General features: G+C 36.1%; 1 protein-coding gene across 5 annotated transcripts in view; it reads right to left on the reverse strand.

Moving 5' to 3' along the window:
- Positions 1-19,537, reverse strand: part of ZC3H13 (zinc finger CCCH-type containing 13) — a 107,819-nt gene that overhangs the window by 51,347 nt on the left and 36,935 nt on the right. For all 5 annotated transcript variants that reach the window (XM_040267233.1, XM_040267232.1, XM_040267229.1 and 2 more), the window contains exons 6-8: positions 15,107-15,246; positions 13,957-14,117; positions 8,215-8,412 (exon numbers count right to left, since the gene is read on the reverse strand). In XM_040267233.1, the coding sequence (XP_040123167.1) occupies positions 8,215-8,412; positions 13,957-14,117; positions 15,107-15,246 (499 nt within the window). The remainder of the gene's footprint in view (positions 1-8,214; positions 8,413-13,956; positions 14,118-15,106; positions 15,247-19,537) is intronic.

Genomic DNA, 19,537 nt, shown 5'->3' on the forward strand with positions numbered 1-19,537 from the left:
TGGGGTCGCAAAGAGTTGGACACAACTGAGGGACTGAACTGAACTGCAAAACACTTTTTAGGTCTACAGACAAGACTCAAATAAATGCAGAAAAAAACACAATACCTCAGACAACCAATTCCCAACCTGAACATAAAGGTTCCATATTACTATTAAAAAGTTTGCATATCCTTTATGATATTATTTGTGCTAAAGTGCACTAATTGGGAAGATATTATAAAAGATATTACAAATTCACCAATGATTTTAAAGTTTGAATTTTAAATTTATATTACACTCCTTTTTTTTTGGAGTATGGTTGATTTACAATATTGTGTGTTTCTGGTGTACAGCAAAGTGATTCAGTTATATTTCTGGTGACTGCGTGTGTGTGTATAGTAACTGTGTATTTTTAAGTATCTTTCTTTTTGGAGATATATACTAAAATATATGCAAATGAAATAAAGTAAGATGTCTGGATCATCGAAAAAGCAAGAAAGTTCCAGAAAAACATTTAGTTCTGCATTATTGACTATGCCAAAGGCTTGGACTGTGTGGATCACAACAACTCTAGAAAATTCTCAAAAAGATGGGAATACCAGACCACCTGACCTGCCTCTTCAGAAATCTGTATGCAGGTCAGGAAGCAACAGTTAGAAATGGACATGGAAAAACACATTGGTTCCAAACAGGAAAAGAAGTACGTCAAGGCTGTATATTATCACCCTGCTTATTTAACTTATATGCAGAGTACATCATGGGAAATGCTGGGCTGAAAGAAGCACAAGCTGGAATCAAGACTGCAGGGAGAAATATCAACCTCAGATATGGAGATGACACCACTCTTATGGCAGAAAGTGAAGAACTAAAGAGCCTCTTGATCAAAGTGAAAGAGAAGAGTGAAAAAGTTGACTTAACACTCAACATTCAGAAAACTAAGATGGTGGCACCTGGTCCCATCACTTCATGGAAAATACATGGGGAAACAATGGAAACAGTGACAGACTTTATTTTGGGGGGCTCCAAAATCACTGCAGATGGTGACTGCAGCTGTGAAATCAAAAGACACCTGTTTCTTGGAAGAAAAGTTATGACCAACCCAGACAGCATATTAAAAAGCAGAGACATTACTTTGCTGACAAAGGTCCATCTAGTCAAAGCTATGGTTTTTCCAGTAGTCATGTATGGATGTGAGAGTTGGACTATGAAGAAAGCTGAGCGCTGAAGAATTGATGGTTTTGAACTGTGGTGTTGGAGAAGACTCTTGAGAGTCCCTTGGACTGCAAGGAGATCAAACCAGTCAATCCTAGAGGAAATCAACTCTGAATATTTATTGGAAGGGCTGATGCGGAAGCTTCAATACTTTGGCCACCTGATGCAAAGAACTAACTCCTTGGAAAAGACCCTGATGCTGGGGAAGATTGAAGGCAGGAGAAGAAAGGCATGACAGAAGATGAGATGGTTGCATGGCATCACTGACTCGATGGACATGACTTTGAGCAAGCTTTGGGAGTTGGTGATGGATAGGAAGGCCTGGCGTGCTGCCATCCATGGGGTCGCAAAGAGTCAGGCACAACTGAGTGACTGAACTGAACTGAAGATGTCTGTTCATTTGGTTTAGTCACTAATTTGTGTCTGACTCATGACCCCATAGACTGTAGCCTGCAAGCTCCTCTGTCCATGGGATTCTCCAGGCAAGAATAGGGGTTGCCATTTCCTTCTCCAGGAAGATGTCTAGGGTTTGCTTCAAAATAGCACTGGAGTGGGGAAGCAGACAGAGGTACAAATGAAACTATAGATATGAGGATCATTATACTACTGTCAACTTTTTTGTGTGTGAAATGCTTCACAATAATGTTACTGTAACATTTTTCCATCCTCTCTATATAACTGAATAACATTAGTATACACTTACTCAAGAAACCTACCAGTTCAGTCTATAAAAATGCTTACTGAGTGCACCCATGGATTCCTCCCTGACCTGTCCTTAATGGCCACAGAATAAGATTCACCAGTCCACATTACGATTGGTAGATACTTAATAAATAAGATACTGAACAAACCAAAGAATTAATCCAGTATGTAAAAGTCTTTGTCAAAGGTCTGAAACATTCTGATTTTAATTATTCAGATGTGCACAATCACTGAAAGAAAATAAATGTGCACAATCACTGAAAGAAAATAAGACTATCAGTTTGGTGGTAAGCTGTTTATTCTACTAACGTGATGTCAGTCAACAAGTTCTGAATGATCACACCTGTCTTTAAAATATCTGGGTAAGACTCATACAGGCATTTATATTTCTATCAAGACATATTCAGGTAATTACAATAAAGTGACTAAAAAAAAAAAACTTACTATGCTCTTAATATTATCTTATTAAACCATAAAATTCTGCAACCTAGTATTCTGATTAAAGAATATTAACCATGATAAAACTATATTTAACAGCAGAATGAACTATATGCAATAATTAGCTAACTTTTCTGGTTAACTACTATCCAAAAAGATTTTGTGTTTGCTTAATCCCTTGTTCTTAAACTATACTAATATACTGCCTCGTATCTGAGATTCAGCAAAGTGTATAGAATATTTTCATGGACATTTTTTGCTTCAAAAACAACTATATGACAGAATTTAGTGTTATTCAAATTAACAAAATATTCTGGGAACAGAGTATATTCTTAACAAGATTGACACGGACAATAAAGATTTAGGAGGAAAGTACTTGAATTCTCAATGCCAAATTAGTGGCAAAGGCCTAAAGAATGATTATTAATTCTAAAAAACTTTTGGAAGGCTATGGACATACCCCCCCTCACCAAAACACACACAGGCAAATTCTAACTCACAAATCAGACTCTAAAATCCAGGTCAGTTGCCCTTGATACAGAAAGCTGAAGAACTAACTGAGACACAGAAGACAGGGAGAAGGACTTCAAAGTCATAGAATCATGTGGCTTTGTGGCACCATCTGTCTCTCACATGTAGGCACATACATTTGGACCACCCTTTAAGAAACGTAAGCAATCCCCTAAATCCAATAGGCCTAGTAAGTCTTCTTTATCTGAAAGGAAAAAAAACAAACCCTATATATGCAAAGATGTTATTTTACACACACACGATTACTATATTACTTCCACCTGTAGTAACAAAGCTTTGGCCAACATTTTAGTTCACTGGTGCATCACTATCTTTTACAACAGTGCACTTCCCCCTGCCCACCCCCCCGACATACACACATTAGGAAGTCAGTAACAACTGAATGAATAAATGTATCAGCATACTTTCACTTAAGCCCAGCACATTCTGATAACCAAAAAACTCCCAATAAGCCCACTGTAACAACTAAATTAATTTTAAAGTACAATTTTCTCCAAAAGGAATTTAGATACTATCTTCAACCATATATCCCAGAATCTGAAAGCAATGACAAAGATTCTTAAATACATGGTTTGGTTTTAGAATTAATAAATTCCTTATGAAAGTGAAAGAGGAGAGTGAAAAAGTTGGCTTAAAACTCAATATTCATAAAATTAAGATCATGGCATCCAGTTCCATCACTTGATGGCAAATAGATGGGGAAACAATGAAAACAGTGACAGTATTTTTTTGGGCTCCAAAATCACTGCAGATGGTGGTGACAGTAGCCATGAAATTAAAAGATGCTTGCTCCTAGAAAAGCTATGACCAACCTAGACAGCATATTAAAAAGCAGTGAAATTACTTTGCTGACAAAGGTCTATCTAGTTAAAGTTATGGTTTTTCCAGTAGTCATGTCTGGATGTGAGAGTTGGACTATAAAGAAAGCTGAGCATAGAAGAATTGATGCTTTTGAACTGTGGTGTTGGAGAAGATTCTTGAGAGTCCCTTGGACTGCAAGGAGATCCAACTAGAACATCCTAAAAGAAATCAGTCCTGAATATTCATTGGAAGGACTGATGCTGAAGCTGAAACTCCAATACTTTGGCCACCTGATGTGAAGAACTCACGTATGGGAAAAGACCCTGATGCTGGCAAAGACTGAACACAGGAGGAGAAGGGGACGACAGAGGAAGAGATGGTTGGAAGGCATCACCAACTGGATGGACATGAGCTTGAGCAAGCTTTGGGAGTTGGTGATAGACAGGGAAGCCTGGCAAGCTGCAGTTCATGGTGTCGCAAAGATATGAACACAACTGAGCTGAACTGAATGGAGATAAGTTAACAAATCTGCCTTAAAAATAAACAAAAACCTACAAATCAAATCAGTTTCTCCTAACTCAAAGTGACCCCTTTCAACCTTGTCAAACACCAAAGTCAAATTGGACCCTTTTAGGGGTTTCAGGCTTTAGGACTCCAGTGCCAACAGGGTACCCATGCAGTCCTTCAGTAATCTGCTGTTTAGTTTCCTTACACAGAAGAAATAAACCAAGTTCAGAGTTTTCCTAACAGAGAGCAACAGGTGAGTCCTAGACATACCTTATTAATTCTGATAGAGATGGCCAAGGAGAAAAAAAAGGAATGGCAAACTACCCCAGGGGCATAAAAATCACCTCTCTCAACAGATTTCTGGGTCAAAATAACAAAATAACAGCACTAAGAACCATTAGAAAAGAACAAAAACTTCAGCAAGAACATTTAACATGATTTATACCTGATTTACATGTCATTTTCAAAAACAAACCTATCAGACTGAGTATGATAAAGAGTCTATTTTAGGAAAATATGTTCAAGAATTATGGATGTTCCAGTTAACCAATTCTTATTGCTCCACTAAGACATAATGTTGCTAAATCCTAGCAACAGCTGACACAATCATTCTGGTTCTTTCAAGTCACCGGAGGGGGGACAGAAAGAAAAAAAAAACAACATTTCACCTAAATGAGTTACACAAGATGACCTCTCACAAAGACCAAAAAAAAAAGTGGGGGAGAGGGTTAAGCTTATCACCAAAATCTTTTTTGGGGAAAAGGATGGGTTTTATTGAACTTATAAAGTTGTATTAACCGCTTACTGAGTGGATAATTTATCCTGAATGATCTCAATATTACACAGGCTGTTTATGAAAAATCCACAGCAAACATCCCTCTCAATGGTGAAAGACTGAAAACTTTTCTCTAAGGTTCAAGGCAAAGATGCCCACTTTCACCACTTCTATGTAACTCATTACTTGAAGTTCTAGTCAGGACAATCCGCTAAGAAAAATTTTTTAAAGGTATCCAAACTGGAAAGAAAAAAATAAAATCTCTACCTCCTGATGGCACGATCTTATATTTAGAAAACACTACAAATTTCACATTGCTAGAATAAACAAGTTCAACAAAGTTGCAGGTTGCAAAATCAACACACAAGATCACTTGTGTTTCTACACAATAACAACGAACAATTTGAAAAGGAAATTTAAAAAATAATTTCATCTAGAATAAAAAAGAACAAAACACAAAAAAACACTTAACATAAAAAATACTTAGGAATAAGCTTAACCAAAGGGGTCAAAGACTTGTATACTGAAAACTACAAAACTATGTCAGACACAAATAACGAGAACGACATTCCATGCTCATGGACTGGAAGATTTAGTATGGTTAAGAGGTCCATACTGTCCAAAGTGATTTACAAATTTAATACAATCCCTGTCAAAATCCTAAAGGTAGTTTTTGCAGAGGATTAAAAAACCACCCCAAAATTTACATGCAATTTCAAGGGATTCCAAATAGACAAAATCATTTCAAAAATAACAAAGTCAGAGGATTCATGCTCCTGATTTCAAAATCAGTGCAGTTCAGTATTATCAGTTCAGTCACTCAGTCATGTCCAGCTCTTTGAGACCCCATGGAATGCAGTATGTCAGGCTTCCCTGTCCATCAACCAACTCCCGGAGCCTACTCAAACTCTTGAGCAGGTGATGCCATCCAACCGTCCCCTTTTCCTCCCACCTTCAATCTTTCCCAGTAACAGGGTCTTTTCAAAAGAGTTGCTTCTTCGCATCAGGTAGCCAAAGTATCAGAGTTTCAGCTTCAGCATCAGTCCTTCCAGTGAATATTTAGGACTAATTTCCTTTAGGATTGACTGACTGGATCTCCTTGCCATCCAAGGGACTCTCAAGAGTCTTCTCCAACACCACAATTCAAAAGCATCAATTGTTCGGCTTTTAGCTTTCTTTATAGTCCAACTCTCACATCCATACATGACTACTGGAAAAACTATAGCTTTGACTAGACAGACCTTTGTTGGGAGGGCTTCCCTGGCGGTTCAGAGGTTAAAAGCGTCTGCCTGCAATGTGGGAGACCTGGGTACGATCCATGGGTCGGGAAGATCCCCTGGAGAAAGAAATGGCAACCCACTCCAGTATTCTTGCCTGGAGAATCCCATGGACGCAGGAGCTTGGTGTGCTACAGTCCACGGGTCGCAAAGAGTAGGACACGACTGAGCGACTTCACTTTCACTTCACTTTGTTGGGAAAGTAATGTCTCTGCTTTTTAATATGCTATCTAGGTCAGACATAGCTTCTCTTCCAGAGAGCAAGTGTCTTTTAATTTCATGGCTGCAGTCACCATCTGCAGTGATTTTGGAGCTCCCCCAAAATAAAGTCTGTCACTGTTTCCATTGTTTCCCCATCTATTTGCCATGAAGTGATGGGACTGGATGCTATGATCTTAGTTTTCTGAATGTTGAGTTTTAAGGCAACTTTTTCACTCTCCTCTCTCACTTTCATCTACGGTAATCACAATGTGGTACTAGCATAAAAACAGACAAGAAGACCAACGGAGTGAAACTGAGAGCCCAGAAATCCTTCCTTCCATATATATGGTCAAATGATCTTTAAGGGTGCCAAAAACACTCAATGGGGAAAGGAAAAGTTCCTTCAATAAACAGTGCTGGGAAGTGTGGTTTTCTATACACAAAAAATGAAGTTGGAACCTTATCTTATACCATATACAAAAAATTAACTTAAAAGGTATTAAAGATTTAGATGTAAGGTCTAAAACTATAAAATTCCTATAAGAAAACATAGAGGAAAGTCTTCATGACACTGGAGTTGGCAATGATTTCTTAGTTCTGATACCAAAAGCACAGGCAACAAAACCAAAATCAACAAATAGGACACATCATACTTTAACAACTTGTGCGCATCAAAAAACACCATCAAAAGAATGAATAGGCCACGTATGAAAAGGGAGAAAATACCTGTAAATCATGTACTTGATAGGGAGTTAACATCCAGAATAATGGATTTCTATAATTCAACAAGAAGAATCAAATTAACTCAATTTAAAAATGCATAAAGGACTTTAAATAGACATCACTCCAAAGATGACATACAAATGGCAGGAAAGCAATGAAAAGAGGCTCCATATCACCAATCATTAGCAAAATACAAATCAAAGTCACAGTATCATCTCACACCAGTCCGGGTGACTGCTATCCAAAACACAGAAAACAACAAGTGTTGATGAGGATGTGGAGAAACTCTTGTAACCCTCTTAACAGGACTGTAAAGTGGTGCAGCTGGTATAGAAAACAGTATGAAAGTTTATCCAAAAATTAAAAATGAAATGAAACTACCATATGATCTGGCAATCCCATTTCTGAGTCTATGTCCAAAAGAATTGAAAGAAGGCTCTTAAAGCGATGTTTACATACCCATAGTCATAACAGTACTATTCACAATAGCCAGAGGTGGAAGCAGCCTGTATGTTCACTGACACATGAATGGATAAACAAAACGTGGCATATAGACGATGGAGTATTATTCACCCTTAAAAAGGAAAGCAATCCTGTTATGTGCACAGCGTGGGTAAACCTTGAAGACCTAATGCTAAGTAAAATAAGCCAGTCACAAAGAAACAAAGTGATTCCATTTATATGAGGTATCTAAAGGAGTCAAATTCATAGAAACAGACAGAATAGTGGTTACTAGGGGCTGGGGAGTGGGGGATAGGTCGTTTTAGGGGTACAGAGTTTCAGATTTGCAAGATAAAAGTTTTGGAAATCTGTTTCATGACACTGTGAAAATATACATATATACACACACGCATATATAAAACAACACTGTAAAATTAGAAATTTTATGTTTCTTAGATAATAATGATTTGTTATGTTATTAACATTTACTGAAGTAGTCATACTTCAATATGGTAATTATTAGGTAGAGTTTAAAAAACAGTAAAAAATCCAGGATAATAATGCCTAAAAGCTTCTGAATAGTTTTACAGATTTTAAGAAAGTAAGATTATTAAAAATCCTACTTACCTCGGCTTGTCTCTTTTTTCTCTTTGTCTTTCAAAATCTCGTCCTCTGTCCTTTCCATCTCTTGGTTTTTCCTCTATCCTGTCTTTCACTTTATATTTTTCTTTGTATTTTTTCCCTAGAGCAATATCTTCCTGTATAGGAGGGGGTGGGCTAGGAGTTCGAGGTCCTTTCTTCTTACTTTGGTTGCTTTTTGAATTCCTAAAGTTAACACAAAGCTGTCAGAAGTCTAAAGACTTTTAGAAGGTGAAATAAGTTTTTTTTTTTTTTTTCATTTTAACAAAGCACGATTAAAGAATGGTTAGTATTCCTTTCAATAACTTGCCATTTACTATTTTATATACTAGTAATCAATATCCCCAACAAAAAAAAAAATACAGAGAAATGAGCAAAGATTTACTTGCTACCTATTTCATTAACAGTGCTTACTATATACTTCTAAAAGGTAGATTTCTGAGAAAAGATAGAGGTGGACTAGGAAGAGATTCAGGAAAGAAAATGTCATTAAAAAAAAAGAACTGAAAAAATTTTAAGCTTATTATAAAAAAGTAGATAGAAAAGTAAAAATCACCTACAATTCCATTACCCAAGGACAGCCCATAGTAATACCATGGATAAACTTCCACACTTTTTCTATGTCTCTTTTCCTTTTTCCCTCCCTGCCCAGCCCCATATGCACAGTCATAAGGCAATGTTTTTCAAAAATTGTTTGTACTAAATACAGAATTGGTATATTTCTATAACAAAAAGTGGATTCCTATAATTATTCTTATGGACTGTACAGAATTCCCTTAATAGATATGCTCTATAACTTCTTTAAACAATTTCACATTCATAAGGTTTTTAGGTGGCTTCCATGTTTTCAGCATTATAAAGGACAATGACATCAAGTATAAATGAAACCCTAAACATTGTTAGTAAATATTTATTTAAATCTTTGTTTTATATCTTAAACATTCATTTAAACCTTTTCCAATTCTTAGACTACAGAGATGATTCTTTAAATTTTAGAATATTGTCTTTCACGGTTTTAACCCATCTGGAACTGACTAACTGCTATAACTCTGAGCCCTTACACATTACAACTTGTCTGTCTTCATACCTTGACAGTGGTCTGACTGAATACTAGAGGATTTGAGAATGATATCCTTTTCCCTCAGAGCTCTATAAATACTGTTACGGTATCTTGCAGCATTTAGTGTTTTGGATGAAAAGTCCAAAGAGAGTCAATTACTTTTCCTATGCAGGGTTTTTCAGCTTTTCTGCTGGTACGCTTATAATACATTATTCTTTGGAAATAAAAAATTTCATCAAGATAAATCTAGGTTTTCTTTTTTAACCTTTTCCAGTACTCTACGTGCTGTTTCAATCTGAAACCTTAAGTGTTTTGCTCACTGTTTTTCCTATTCTTATGTCATAAATTCTCCATAGGACCTGGTCTCTCTAGTTTGCATTATTGCAGTTACTGCATATCTCCTAGGTCACTTCTCCATTATTCTTCATTATTCCCATCTCTCCTTTTGCTTTCCAGTATCTTAAATGTGTTTTCAAATCCAGTAAGTTTTCTTTTAATTCTAAATTTGGCAATCTCATTATTCTGCTATTCCTGGTATAAGAATCATTTTCGTTCCAAAATATCCCTGTTCACAGACTGCTTTAATTTTTTCACGATCAACTGCTCTCAACAGATCAATGCAATATCCTCTCAAATCATACTAAAATTTTAAATGAATTTATTGTTTCAATTCATTCCTATTTCTGCAACATGGAATGGTCAGTCTGGTAGTGAGTTTTAAAGGAGTCCTTTCTTTCCAGATGTCTGGAAAGTTTTCACTAGCTACTTATTTCAGTACCCATTGATATTTATAAATGATGACCTAAGTCAAAATCCCAGAACTTACTACCTGTGACCTAGAGTTCTCTAGCCCAAGATTCCTTTGCTAAATTAAAAAGTAACAGGTAGTATCTTCCTCAAAATTGCTGGAAGACTAAAAATAGATAAAAAAGGCAACTGACTCAGAGTGGGCATTCAGAAAATTTGCCTTAGTCTTTCTCCCTACTTATTATTACAGATAGGGTAAACCATCTAGCAAGTCAGAAATTATTAAAATATGACCAAATCTGCTTTTCATCTTCATCTCCTGCCAAGAACCATTATTAGCTACATTATCTCACTGCATATTTATGAGATGACTGAAACTTTTAATGTATTTAACAGATAAGTGATAAATGTCTTTTCCATTTAAAAGACAAACTGGAGGTGGGGGAGGGAAGCAGAGAGGAAGGGGACATGTATACTTATAGCTGACTCTAGTTGTTGTATACCAAAAACCGAAACATTGTAAAGTAACTGTCTTCCAATTTAAAAAATGACACACTAATCAATAGTTGGTACAGATAGTATCAAAATTACTAAAAAGCCATTTTCAACCATTATCATTTCAAAATGATAGAGGAATTCTTGACACAAACTGTATTTTCACATTACTGCCTGTGACAGAGACTAACCAGGTATTTACTAAACTTTTGTCCAGGCCATACTGTTGAACAATAACTCTAGACATTTATAAAGTTAGATGTGACCAAATGACCAAGTTCTGGCCAAAAGAACATAAGAAGTGATGTATACCACTTCCAGGCCTAATTGATAAAAAAGTCTCTCATATTCCAGGTAATTATAAACTATATAACTAAATAAGTGCAATACTCTTTTTTTCTTTGCATATTTCATTTTTTGATCCTCAATAATACAGGATAGTGAAGCCACAGTCAGAAGGAGCTTAGTTACTCAAATCCATGTATAGGAGGAGTCACCTCTTAACCAGAAATACCCATTTCTTGCTTGAGTGAGAAACTTCTGGTTGTGTTAAATTCACATTCTGGGAGTAAGCTATCTTAACAACCAAGATTATGCCACTACACTCATTAAAGTGCAGAATTTCTTCAAATACCTTCAAAAATATACGCATTCACTAGTTGGGAAACAGTTGTGTTACAGACAGAGTTTGCAAGTGCCTTCCAACAGAATGGGCCAAACTGGTCTTGTGCACTCTGCAGTCAGCAAGATCTCTCAACATTTTTTTAAGTCAAACGATCGTCCTTTTAGGGGCACAGAGCCCACTTCCTATTTGTGGCACAGAGCTCAATTATCTACTTCCATCACTTTGTAGAGCCTATCTCTCTCTCCCCAAAACTTAATTCTTTTGAATAGCTTTTGACATACTTCACATATCATCTTAGCATAAAGCTTAGTATCAGACTATCTCTCACAACAAATGTCACAGAAAACTGCTAACTTTCAGGGAGAAGTGTGAGTCTTACTTTGTGATTATCTCTGCCCCTTCAATATGATAACCACGTAAAAACAAGGAGTTAGTTTATCTGATTTCCCCCTCGGTTTACTTACTGGCATTGGTTGCAATATTCCACTGAATTTTAACTGAAATTCTAATCATTACTTGTTGTTGAATGTCTTCAAACAGTTTATCGTATGATCCACAATGAAACTATAAGTTGATGATCTGACACACTCTAGGCAATTTAAACTGCATGACTACAGAAGTGCTATAGCCAACTCAGTGTTTTCTTTGTATCTTCAATGTACTGTTTTCCAGGTCCTTCTGTTTCTATTATTAAATTAATGATGCATCTTAAACTCAGGATAGCATGATAAAAAAAATATAATAGTTAAATCAATATAATTATTCATGTGTGCATGCTAAGTTGCTTCAGTGATGTCTGACTCTTTTTGACCCCATGAACTGCAGCCTACTAGGCTCTTCTGTCCATGGGATTCTCTAGGCAAGAACACTAGAGTGGGTTGCCATTTCCTCCTCCAGGGATCTTCCCAACCCGGGGATTGAACCTGCGTCTCTTAAGTCTCCTGCATTGGCAGGTGGGTTCTTTACCACTAATGTCACCTGGGCAGCCCCCAATAATTCATCCTCAATATTGAAAGGATAAGTGAATTACCAATAAGACTGTTAGAGAAGACTACAGGAAAAACAGAATGAAACTAACCCTTCAACTAAATAGGTATCAAAACTTTCTATGAAGAGATTAAATACTGAAGATTTCATAAATAACAAGGGTAAGAAAATGAAGAGGAGTATTTCTGGCATGCTGGGTTTTGGGGGGGAAATAAATGGTTAGGGGAATTTATATAATTGGTTAGTTAAAAGGAAAAAGAGCAGGTGGGTTAAATCGTATCACTCTGTAGTTTGACTTCTTTCATATCCCTTTACCAAATTCCAGGAGCAAAGGAGAGAATTAAGCCTGCTTTACAGAGTGCCTTATTACAACGCAAAGCTCGTTGAAGAGTAGGTGCTATGGAAAGATAGAATAGTGAACCATCAAGATGCCAGTCTTCAGGGAGCTTAAATTTAATAGAAGTTGTAAAACATGTATGCCACAGCTAAAATATAATAATGGAAATAGCAGTTAGTATTATGCAAAAGGGATAAATAAAATCTGATAAATATACAAAGGGAGCAGAAATTATGTTCAGTAAAGAGAAATGGGAAATCTTAATGGAAAGACAGAATTTGAGCTAGACACTGAAGGACTAAAAATGATGAGTGTAGGAGGAACATTGGACAAAAATATGGACAAGACTGAGAAGATCAATGTATGAATTCCCCTCTAAAAAATCTGAATTTCATTCAATAGAATGGAAAACTACTGAGTTTTTCAATGGCATAATAAATTAATAAGAATTTTTCTTTTAAGCTATCTCTTACAACATCTGTAAAGTGAATGGTTATGGCAGCTGAATGACTATGTTTACATGTGTGAGGGAATGGATCCTAGATAAAAGTAAATATAGTTTGTAGGATGATATATTAATAATAAACTAGGCAAGAAGTAAATGAAGTCTAGAATAGGGTTAAAGCCTCCAGAAACTAGAGGGAGAACAAATATAAATTTCATTATGGGATCATACAGACATCTACCAACTGGTCAAATATTGAGAAAAGGTTTAGCTTTGTTCTTAAATAATAAATTAGTGTATGCCCTTTAATTGAAATAAAATTTAAAGAGTACAGATGACACTATATGGAAAACTATCTCCTGCCTTATTTTCAACCCCCCAATGTAATTTGTTTCTATCCTTATTCTTTCAACTGGCTACTACAACAATTCTAAAAAATGTATTCATACTGCTTCATACACCAGGAGACAAGAAGAATGTTGTTCACTGTGCATAATTTGTAATAACTAAAACCTGGAAATGACTTAAATGTTCAACAACAAAAAAGTAAATATATAAATATTAATATGAAAGAACTATGGCTATATATATATCACCATAGGTAAATGTAAAAAACTGCAAAAAAAAAGCTAAGTAAAACAGTAAACTGCAGAAGAAAAGTTATATCTATATTGAGATTAAATAAATGAAAATATTATATATTATAAGATAATACAATATGGAAGTATAAACACACATGCACAAGTATCATAAACAACAAATTCAAGAGGGAAGGACAGGAAATACACCTGCTTAGTTTTTGCGGGGGGGGGGGGGAGTTCTGAAGCATATATAGGTATGACACAGATCTTTGTTTCATCGTTCTCTATAATTTTAAGTGGAAACTTTCCATACTTTTTTATTTTTTAAGAAAAAAGCTTATATTAAATGCTCAATGTATGAAAAGAATCCTTTTGTAATCTACTAAGTAATTCTTCTGAATATCATATCAGAAAAAGCTATTTCATTCTGGCACTACTTATCACCCTACTGACCTCTGCTGGTCCAACAATGGAGAGGAAACTGCAGTTGTCTTCCTGTCTTTCTTGCTAGTTGAAGATGATGACTTAGGGCTTGACTTTCTCTTTGGAGATTTGCTAGACTTTCTTAGAGAAGGTGATGGAGACAACTTTGATCTAACCACTTCTGGTGAAACCTTTCAAAAGAATTCAGTAAGTCAGAAAGTGTACCAATCATGGTTGCTACAATCAGACAACAAAGCAACAACAACAAACTTCAGATAAAACATTAAGTGTTATAACAGCCACCACACATTACTATCAGCCTGGCTCCTAAACCTATACTGTTAAACAATACGCTAACTGCCCCAACATTAATATCAAAAGTGAAAGTGAAATTGCTCAGTCATGTCTGACTCTTTGTGACCCTGTGGACTATAGCCCACCAGGCTCCTCTGTCCATGGGATTCTCCAGGCAAGAATCCTGGAGTGGGTTGCCATTTCCTTCTCCAGGGGATCTTCCCGACCCAGGGATTGAACCCAGGTCTCCTGTGCCTCAGGCAGACTCTTTACCAACTGAGCCACTAGGTAAGTCATAGGCAGTTTGCAGGCTCTTATTTGGAGCTTATGACTGTTAACAGGGAAGCAACAGCAGGGTTGCAGAGAGAGCTGACTGGAGCTGGCATGGCTGGGGCACGACGTCCAAGTTTACCACAGACAGTCTAAAATAGAACTCTGCTCAGCACCTGGGGGCATCAGATTCTCCAGCCCCTTCTATATCTGCCACACAACTATTAACATTAGTATCAATTAAGCAAACTAAAATTATGAAATTTCAAAATCTCCTCAGAAAAATCACAAATTATATTCAAATATATTTTATCTATTTCTACTCTTTAAAAGAAATAAGTACTCTATAGAGATAGCACGGGCCTAGAAATCAGGTGTATATAGATTCAAGTTCCATTTCACATAAGTTGGTGACTCCAGGCAACAGAAACTCAGTTTTGTTTATCTGTTCAATATTAAAAATATGCCCTATTTATCTAATGTGAAGATTAATTGATTAACATGTATGAAGTATCAATATCCCAATACAATTTTAGATGTAGCAAGCAGTTAATGAGTTCTGCAATCAATATCCATGTTGATGTTAATTACTAACATATTTCAATAAAGAGCATACCTCCTTTTTAATAATAATTTCTTCTCTTTTCTCCATGTTTTCTTGTTCCAACTTCATTAATTCCCTCTGTATCTTTTGACGCTTCATTTCCAATGACAACTCATGAACATAATCATAATTAATATCTCCATTGTCAGAATCTTTAAAATAAAAATTCCATTACTTTTCAAAAACTATTATAGTTATCTATACCAAAAATTATAACAATTTTTTCAACTATTTTTTATACAAATTAAAATTGTAGATTATTTTAATAAGAGTAACACACTTCTAAAAAATAAAGGAAATATATACTGTTTCAACCTGGAGGAGGGCATGGCAATCCACTCCAGTATTCTTGCTGAGAGAATCCCCATGGACAGAGGAACCTGGCGGGCTACAGTCCATGGGGTAACAAAGAGTCAGACACAACCAAGTGACTAAGCATGGCAGCATACTGTTTCTATAAACACTTAAAATTGATATAGCTAATTTCTTTATGAAAAACCAGTCTTAAGGTTCCTGGTTTTCTGTAAGTCATTTTGGGTTGTTTGGGGACTGGGTTCAGCAATACGTGAACCGTGAACTCCCTGATGTTCAAGCTAGTTTTACAAAAGGCAGAGGAAGCAGAGATCAAATTGCCAACATCCGCTGGATCATCGAAAAAGCAAGAGAGTTCCAGAAAAACATCTATTTCTGCTTTATTGACTATGCCAAAGCCTTTGACTGTGTGGATCACAATAAACTGTGGAAAATTCTGAAAGAGATGGCAATACCAGACCACCTGACCTGCCTCTTGAGAAATCTGTATGCAGGTCAGGAAGCAACAGTCAGAACTGGACATGGAACAACAGACTGGTTTCAAATAGGAAAAGGAGTGCATCAAGGCTGTATATTGTCACCCTGCTTATTTAACTTATATGTAGAGTACATCATGAGAAACGCTGGGCTGGAAGAAACACAAGCTCGAATCAAGATTGCCGGGAGAAATATCAATAACCTCAGATATGCAGATGACACCACCCTTATGGCAGAAAGTGAAGAGGAACTAAAAAGCCTCTTGATGAAAGTGAAAGAGGAGAGCGAAAAAGTTGGCTTAAAGCTCAACATTCAGAAAACGAAGATCATGGCATCCGGTCCCAGCACTCCATGGGATATAGATGGAGAAACAGTGGAAACAGTGTCAGACTTTATTTTTTGGGGCTCCAAAATCACTGCAGATGGTGACTGCAGCCATGAAATTAAAAGATGCTTACTCCTTGGAAGAAAAGTTATGACCAACCTAGATAGCATATTCAAAAGCAGAGACATTACTTTGCCGACTAAGGTCCGTCTAGTCAAGGCTATGGTTTTTCCTGTGGTCATGTATGGATGTGAGAGTTGGACTGTGAAGAAGGCTGAGCACCGAAGAATTGATGCTTTCGAACTGTGGTGTTGGAGAAGACTCTTGAGAGTCCCTTGGACTGCAAGGAGATCCAACCAGTCCATTCTGAAGGAGATCAACCCTGGGATTTCTTTGGAAGGAATGAAGCTAAAGCTGAAGCTCCAGTACTTTGGCCACCTCATGCAAAGAGTTGACTCATTGGAAAAGATTCTGATGCTGGGAGGGATTGGGGGCAGGAGGAGAAGGGGACGACAGAGGATGAGATGGCTGGATGGCATCACGGACTCGATGGACATGAGTCTGAGTGAACTCTGGGAGATGGGGATGGACAAGGAGGCCTGGCGTGCTGCGATTCATGGGGTTGCAAAGAGTCGGACACGACTGAGTGACTGAACTGAACTGGGTATTGGGTTTTTGATTAGCTGGAATTTTTTAAAGATATAATTAAAATACTCAGCTACAAATTCTCAGTATTAAGGCTACCAAAACCTTTAATACTTCATACTGTATATGAAGTGATTCATTTTCTCCCTGCTTTTCTTAAAGACTCATTAGTATTAAGGTTACATTAAATGTACAATCCTGTTTCTGTAGTTTTGTTTTTTAATATCATTACTAAAAGTAATTTTAATACTAATGTGTACATGAGCTCATTTCTGAATGATCTATAACATTTTCATTATAAGTGGTTTGTAGCAGTTCCTTAGATTAGAACTGTCCATCTCTTCAACAGATCTGATACCATGTATCTATTTCTACTTACCCTTTCAAAGAAAAGAATATGAAGATTAAAGACGGGAAAACAAGGAAGAGTGATGTACAGACTATTTCATTACAAATGCATATAGATGTTTTCAGAGCCAACCGGCACTGTTATCTCTTTGTTATTAATGTCAACAAGCCTAGAGGAGGAAATTTCACTGACTGCTATCCTCACACCTGACCACATTGGGACTGACCACTTACAAACTAAAGAACCTTCTCAAGTCACACTTTTAGCACTTAAGATCATCATTTCTTAACCTGGAGTAAATAAATAATGAAGAACTAAAAAACAAAAAAGATAAAGGAGTCCTACTTGATTGCTTAAAGCACAAAAATATGGACATCACTCACATTCTTGATATATAAAGAATTCCTACTACTTAAAAGGGAAAATGGTCAAAGGACATGAACAGGCAATTCATAAAAAGAAATGCAGATGATAGATAAATAAGTCTTTTTCGTGTATTAAAGAGCCATTTTTCCCCCTTAATGGTAATAGTTGGTACTGGCAAAGGTACAGATAAAAGGCATGTTCATTCTCTGGAGGTAGGGATGTAAACTAATACATCCAGCCTGGACAATAATTTGGTAGCCATGAGTAAAAGCCTTAAGAACATTCATACCCTTTAATATGACAATTTTACTTTTAGAAATCTATTGCAACTAATAATAGATATAAAAATAAAGCTTTAAATTTATAGTCTTCCACACTGCCCTACAGAAAGATCTCTCCATGTCATACACAAGATCAAACAACTTCATTTTAACATCAGCAACACATTTCATGATATAAACATATCATAGTTTATTTAACCATTTTCCTTCTGACATTTAGTTTGTTTTCAATATTTTGCTATTATAAACAAGACTTCAAAGAACACTGTGATAACTACTTTGGTTTACAAGTGCGAATATTTTCTTTTCAGAACAGATTTCTTGAATTAAATTTGCTGGAGTAAGTGTAATTTTTAATTTGCCAAACTATACTTGTTTGTTTGGCAAACAATATTTTTTTTTCCTGACAAACTATACTATTGCCAAGTAGTAGTATATTGCCAGATATACTCAGAATTTGATTATATAATATTTATATTAATATAATTTATATTATATTTTTATAATATTGCCAAACTATACTCAGAAATTTTGGGGGCTTCCCTGGTGGTTCAGACAGTAAAGAATCTATCTGCAATATGGGAGACCTCAGTTCAATCCCTGGGTCAGGAAGATTCCCTGAAGAAGGGAATGGCAACCCAATCCAGTATTCTTGCCTGGAGAATTCCATGGACATAGGAGCCTGGCAGGCTACAGTCCATGGGGTCACAAAGAGTCGGACATGACTAAGAGACCACACTACCACTTTTATACTCAGAAACAGAGTCACCAAAGTAAACTTCCACTTGATAATATTAGTATTTTTCACTTCTTCCAGTATGATGGATGAAGACTATTATCTCTCTATCTTCACCAGTATTTCCCTATAGTAAAGCTGAGCATTTACTGGCCTTTCCTATTTCCACTATGAATTACATACTCAATTTTTTTATTTTTTGCCCATTTTTCAACTGAACTCCTTATGTATTTGTGGAAGTTCATTATATGTTAATACAGTGTTTTTACTATATGCTTACACATGACACATGTCAAATATTTTCTTTTGTGATCCGTTTTTAACAGATGACATCTATGTTTAGTTAGGTACAAAATTTTAAATCCTTATACAATCAAATCTTTTATGGATTCTGCATTTTATGCTTATTTTAGGAGAATGTACATACCTCCAAGGTTTTCCAAATATGTTCATACATTTTCTCTTCTACTACAATGGTGCTTTTGCTTTTTATATTACTGCATTGTTCTTTGTGATAAACAAATATGGTAAGTTTAGAGAACCAAACTAAAAATAAACACTTGGGGAATGGGAGCTGGAAATACATAAAACAACTGGGGATAATGAAAAGTTTTATAGGTACATAAGAACCTATACTTGATCCTGTAGGCAATGGGAAATCAGAGAATTTTAGACAGGGGAGCGAAGTGAACTAATTTATTCTTTTATAAGTTCACTCTAACTCACAGAGTGAGAGAAGATATTTATAATATGTATACTGATTAAGAGATTTCATATTCAGACTATATAAAGAACATGCTGTGTGCTTCAGTCACGTCCAACTCTTCATGACCCTATGGACTGTAGCCCGCCAGGCTCCCCTGTCCATGGGATTCTTCAAGCAAGAATACTGGAGTGGGTTGCCATTTTCTTCTCCAATATAAAGAAAATTCAACAATCAAAAAAAGCAGTT

The sequence above is a fragment of the Oryx dammah genome, unplaced genomic scaffold (assembly GCF_014754425.2).
Source record: "Oryx dammah isolate SB20612 unplaced genomic scaffold, SCBI_Odam_1.1 HiC_scaffold_24, whole genome shotgun sequence".
Classification (NCBI taxonomy): Eukaryota; Metazoa; Chordata; class Mammalia; order Artiodactyla; family Bovidae; genus Oryx; species Oryx dammah.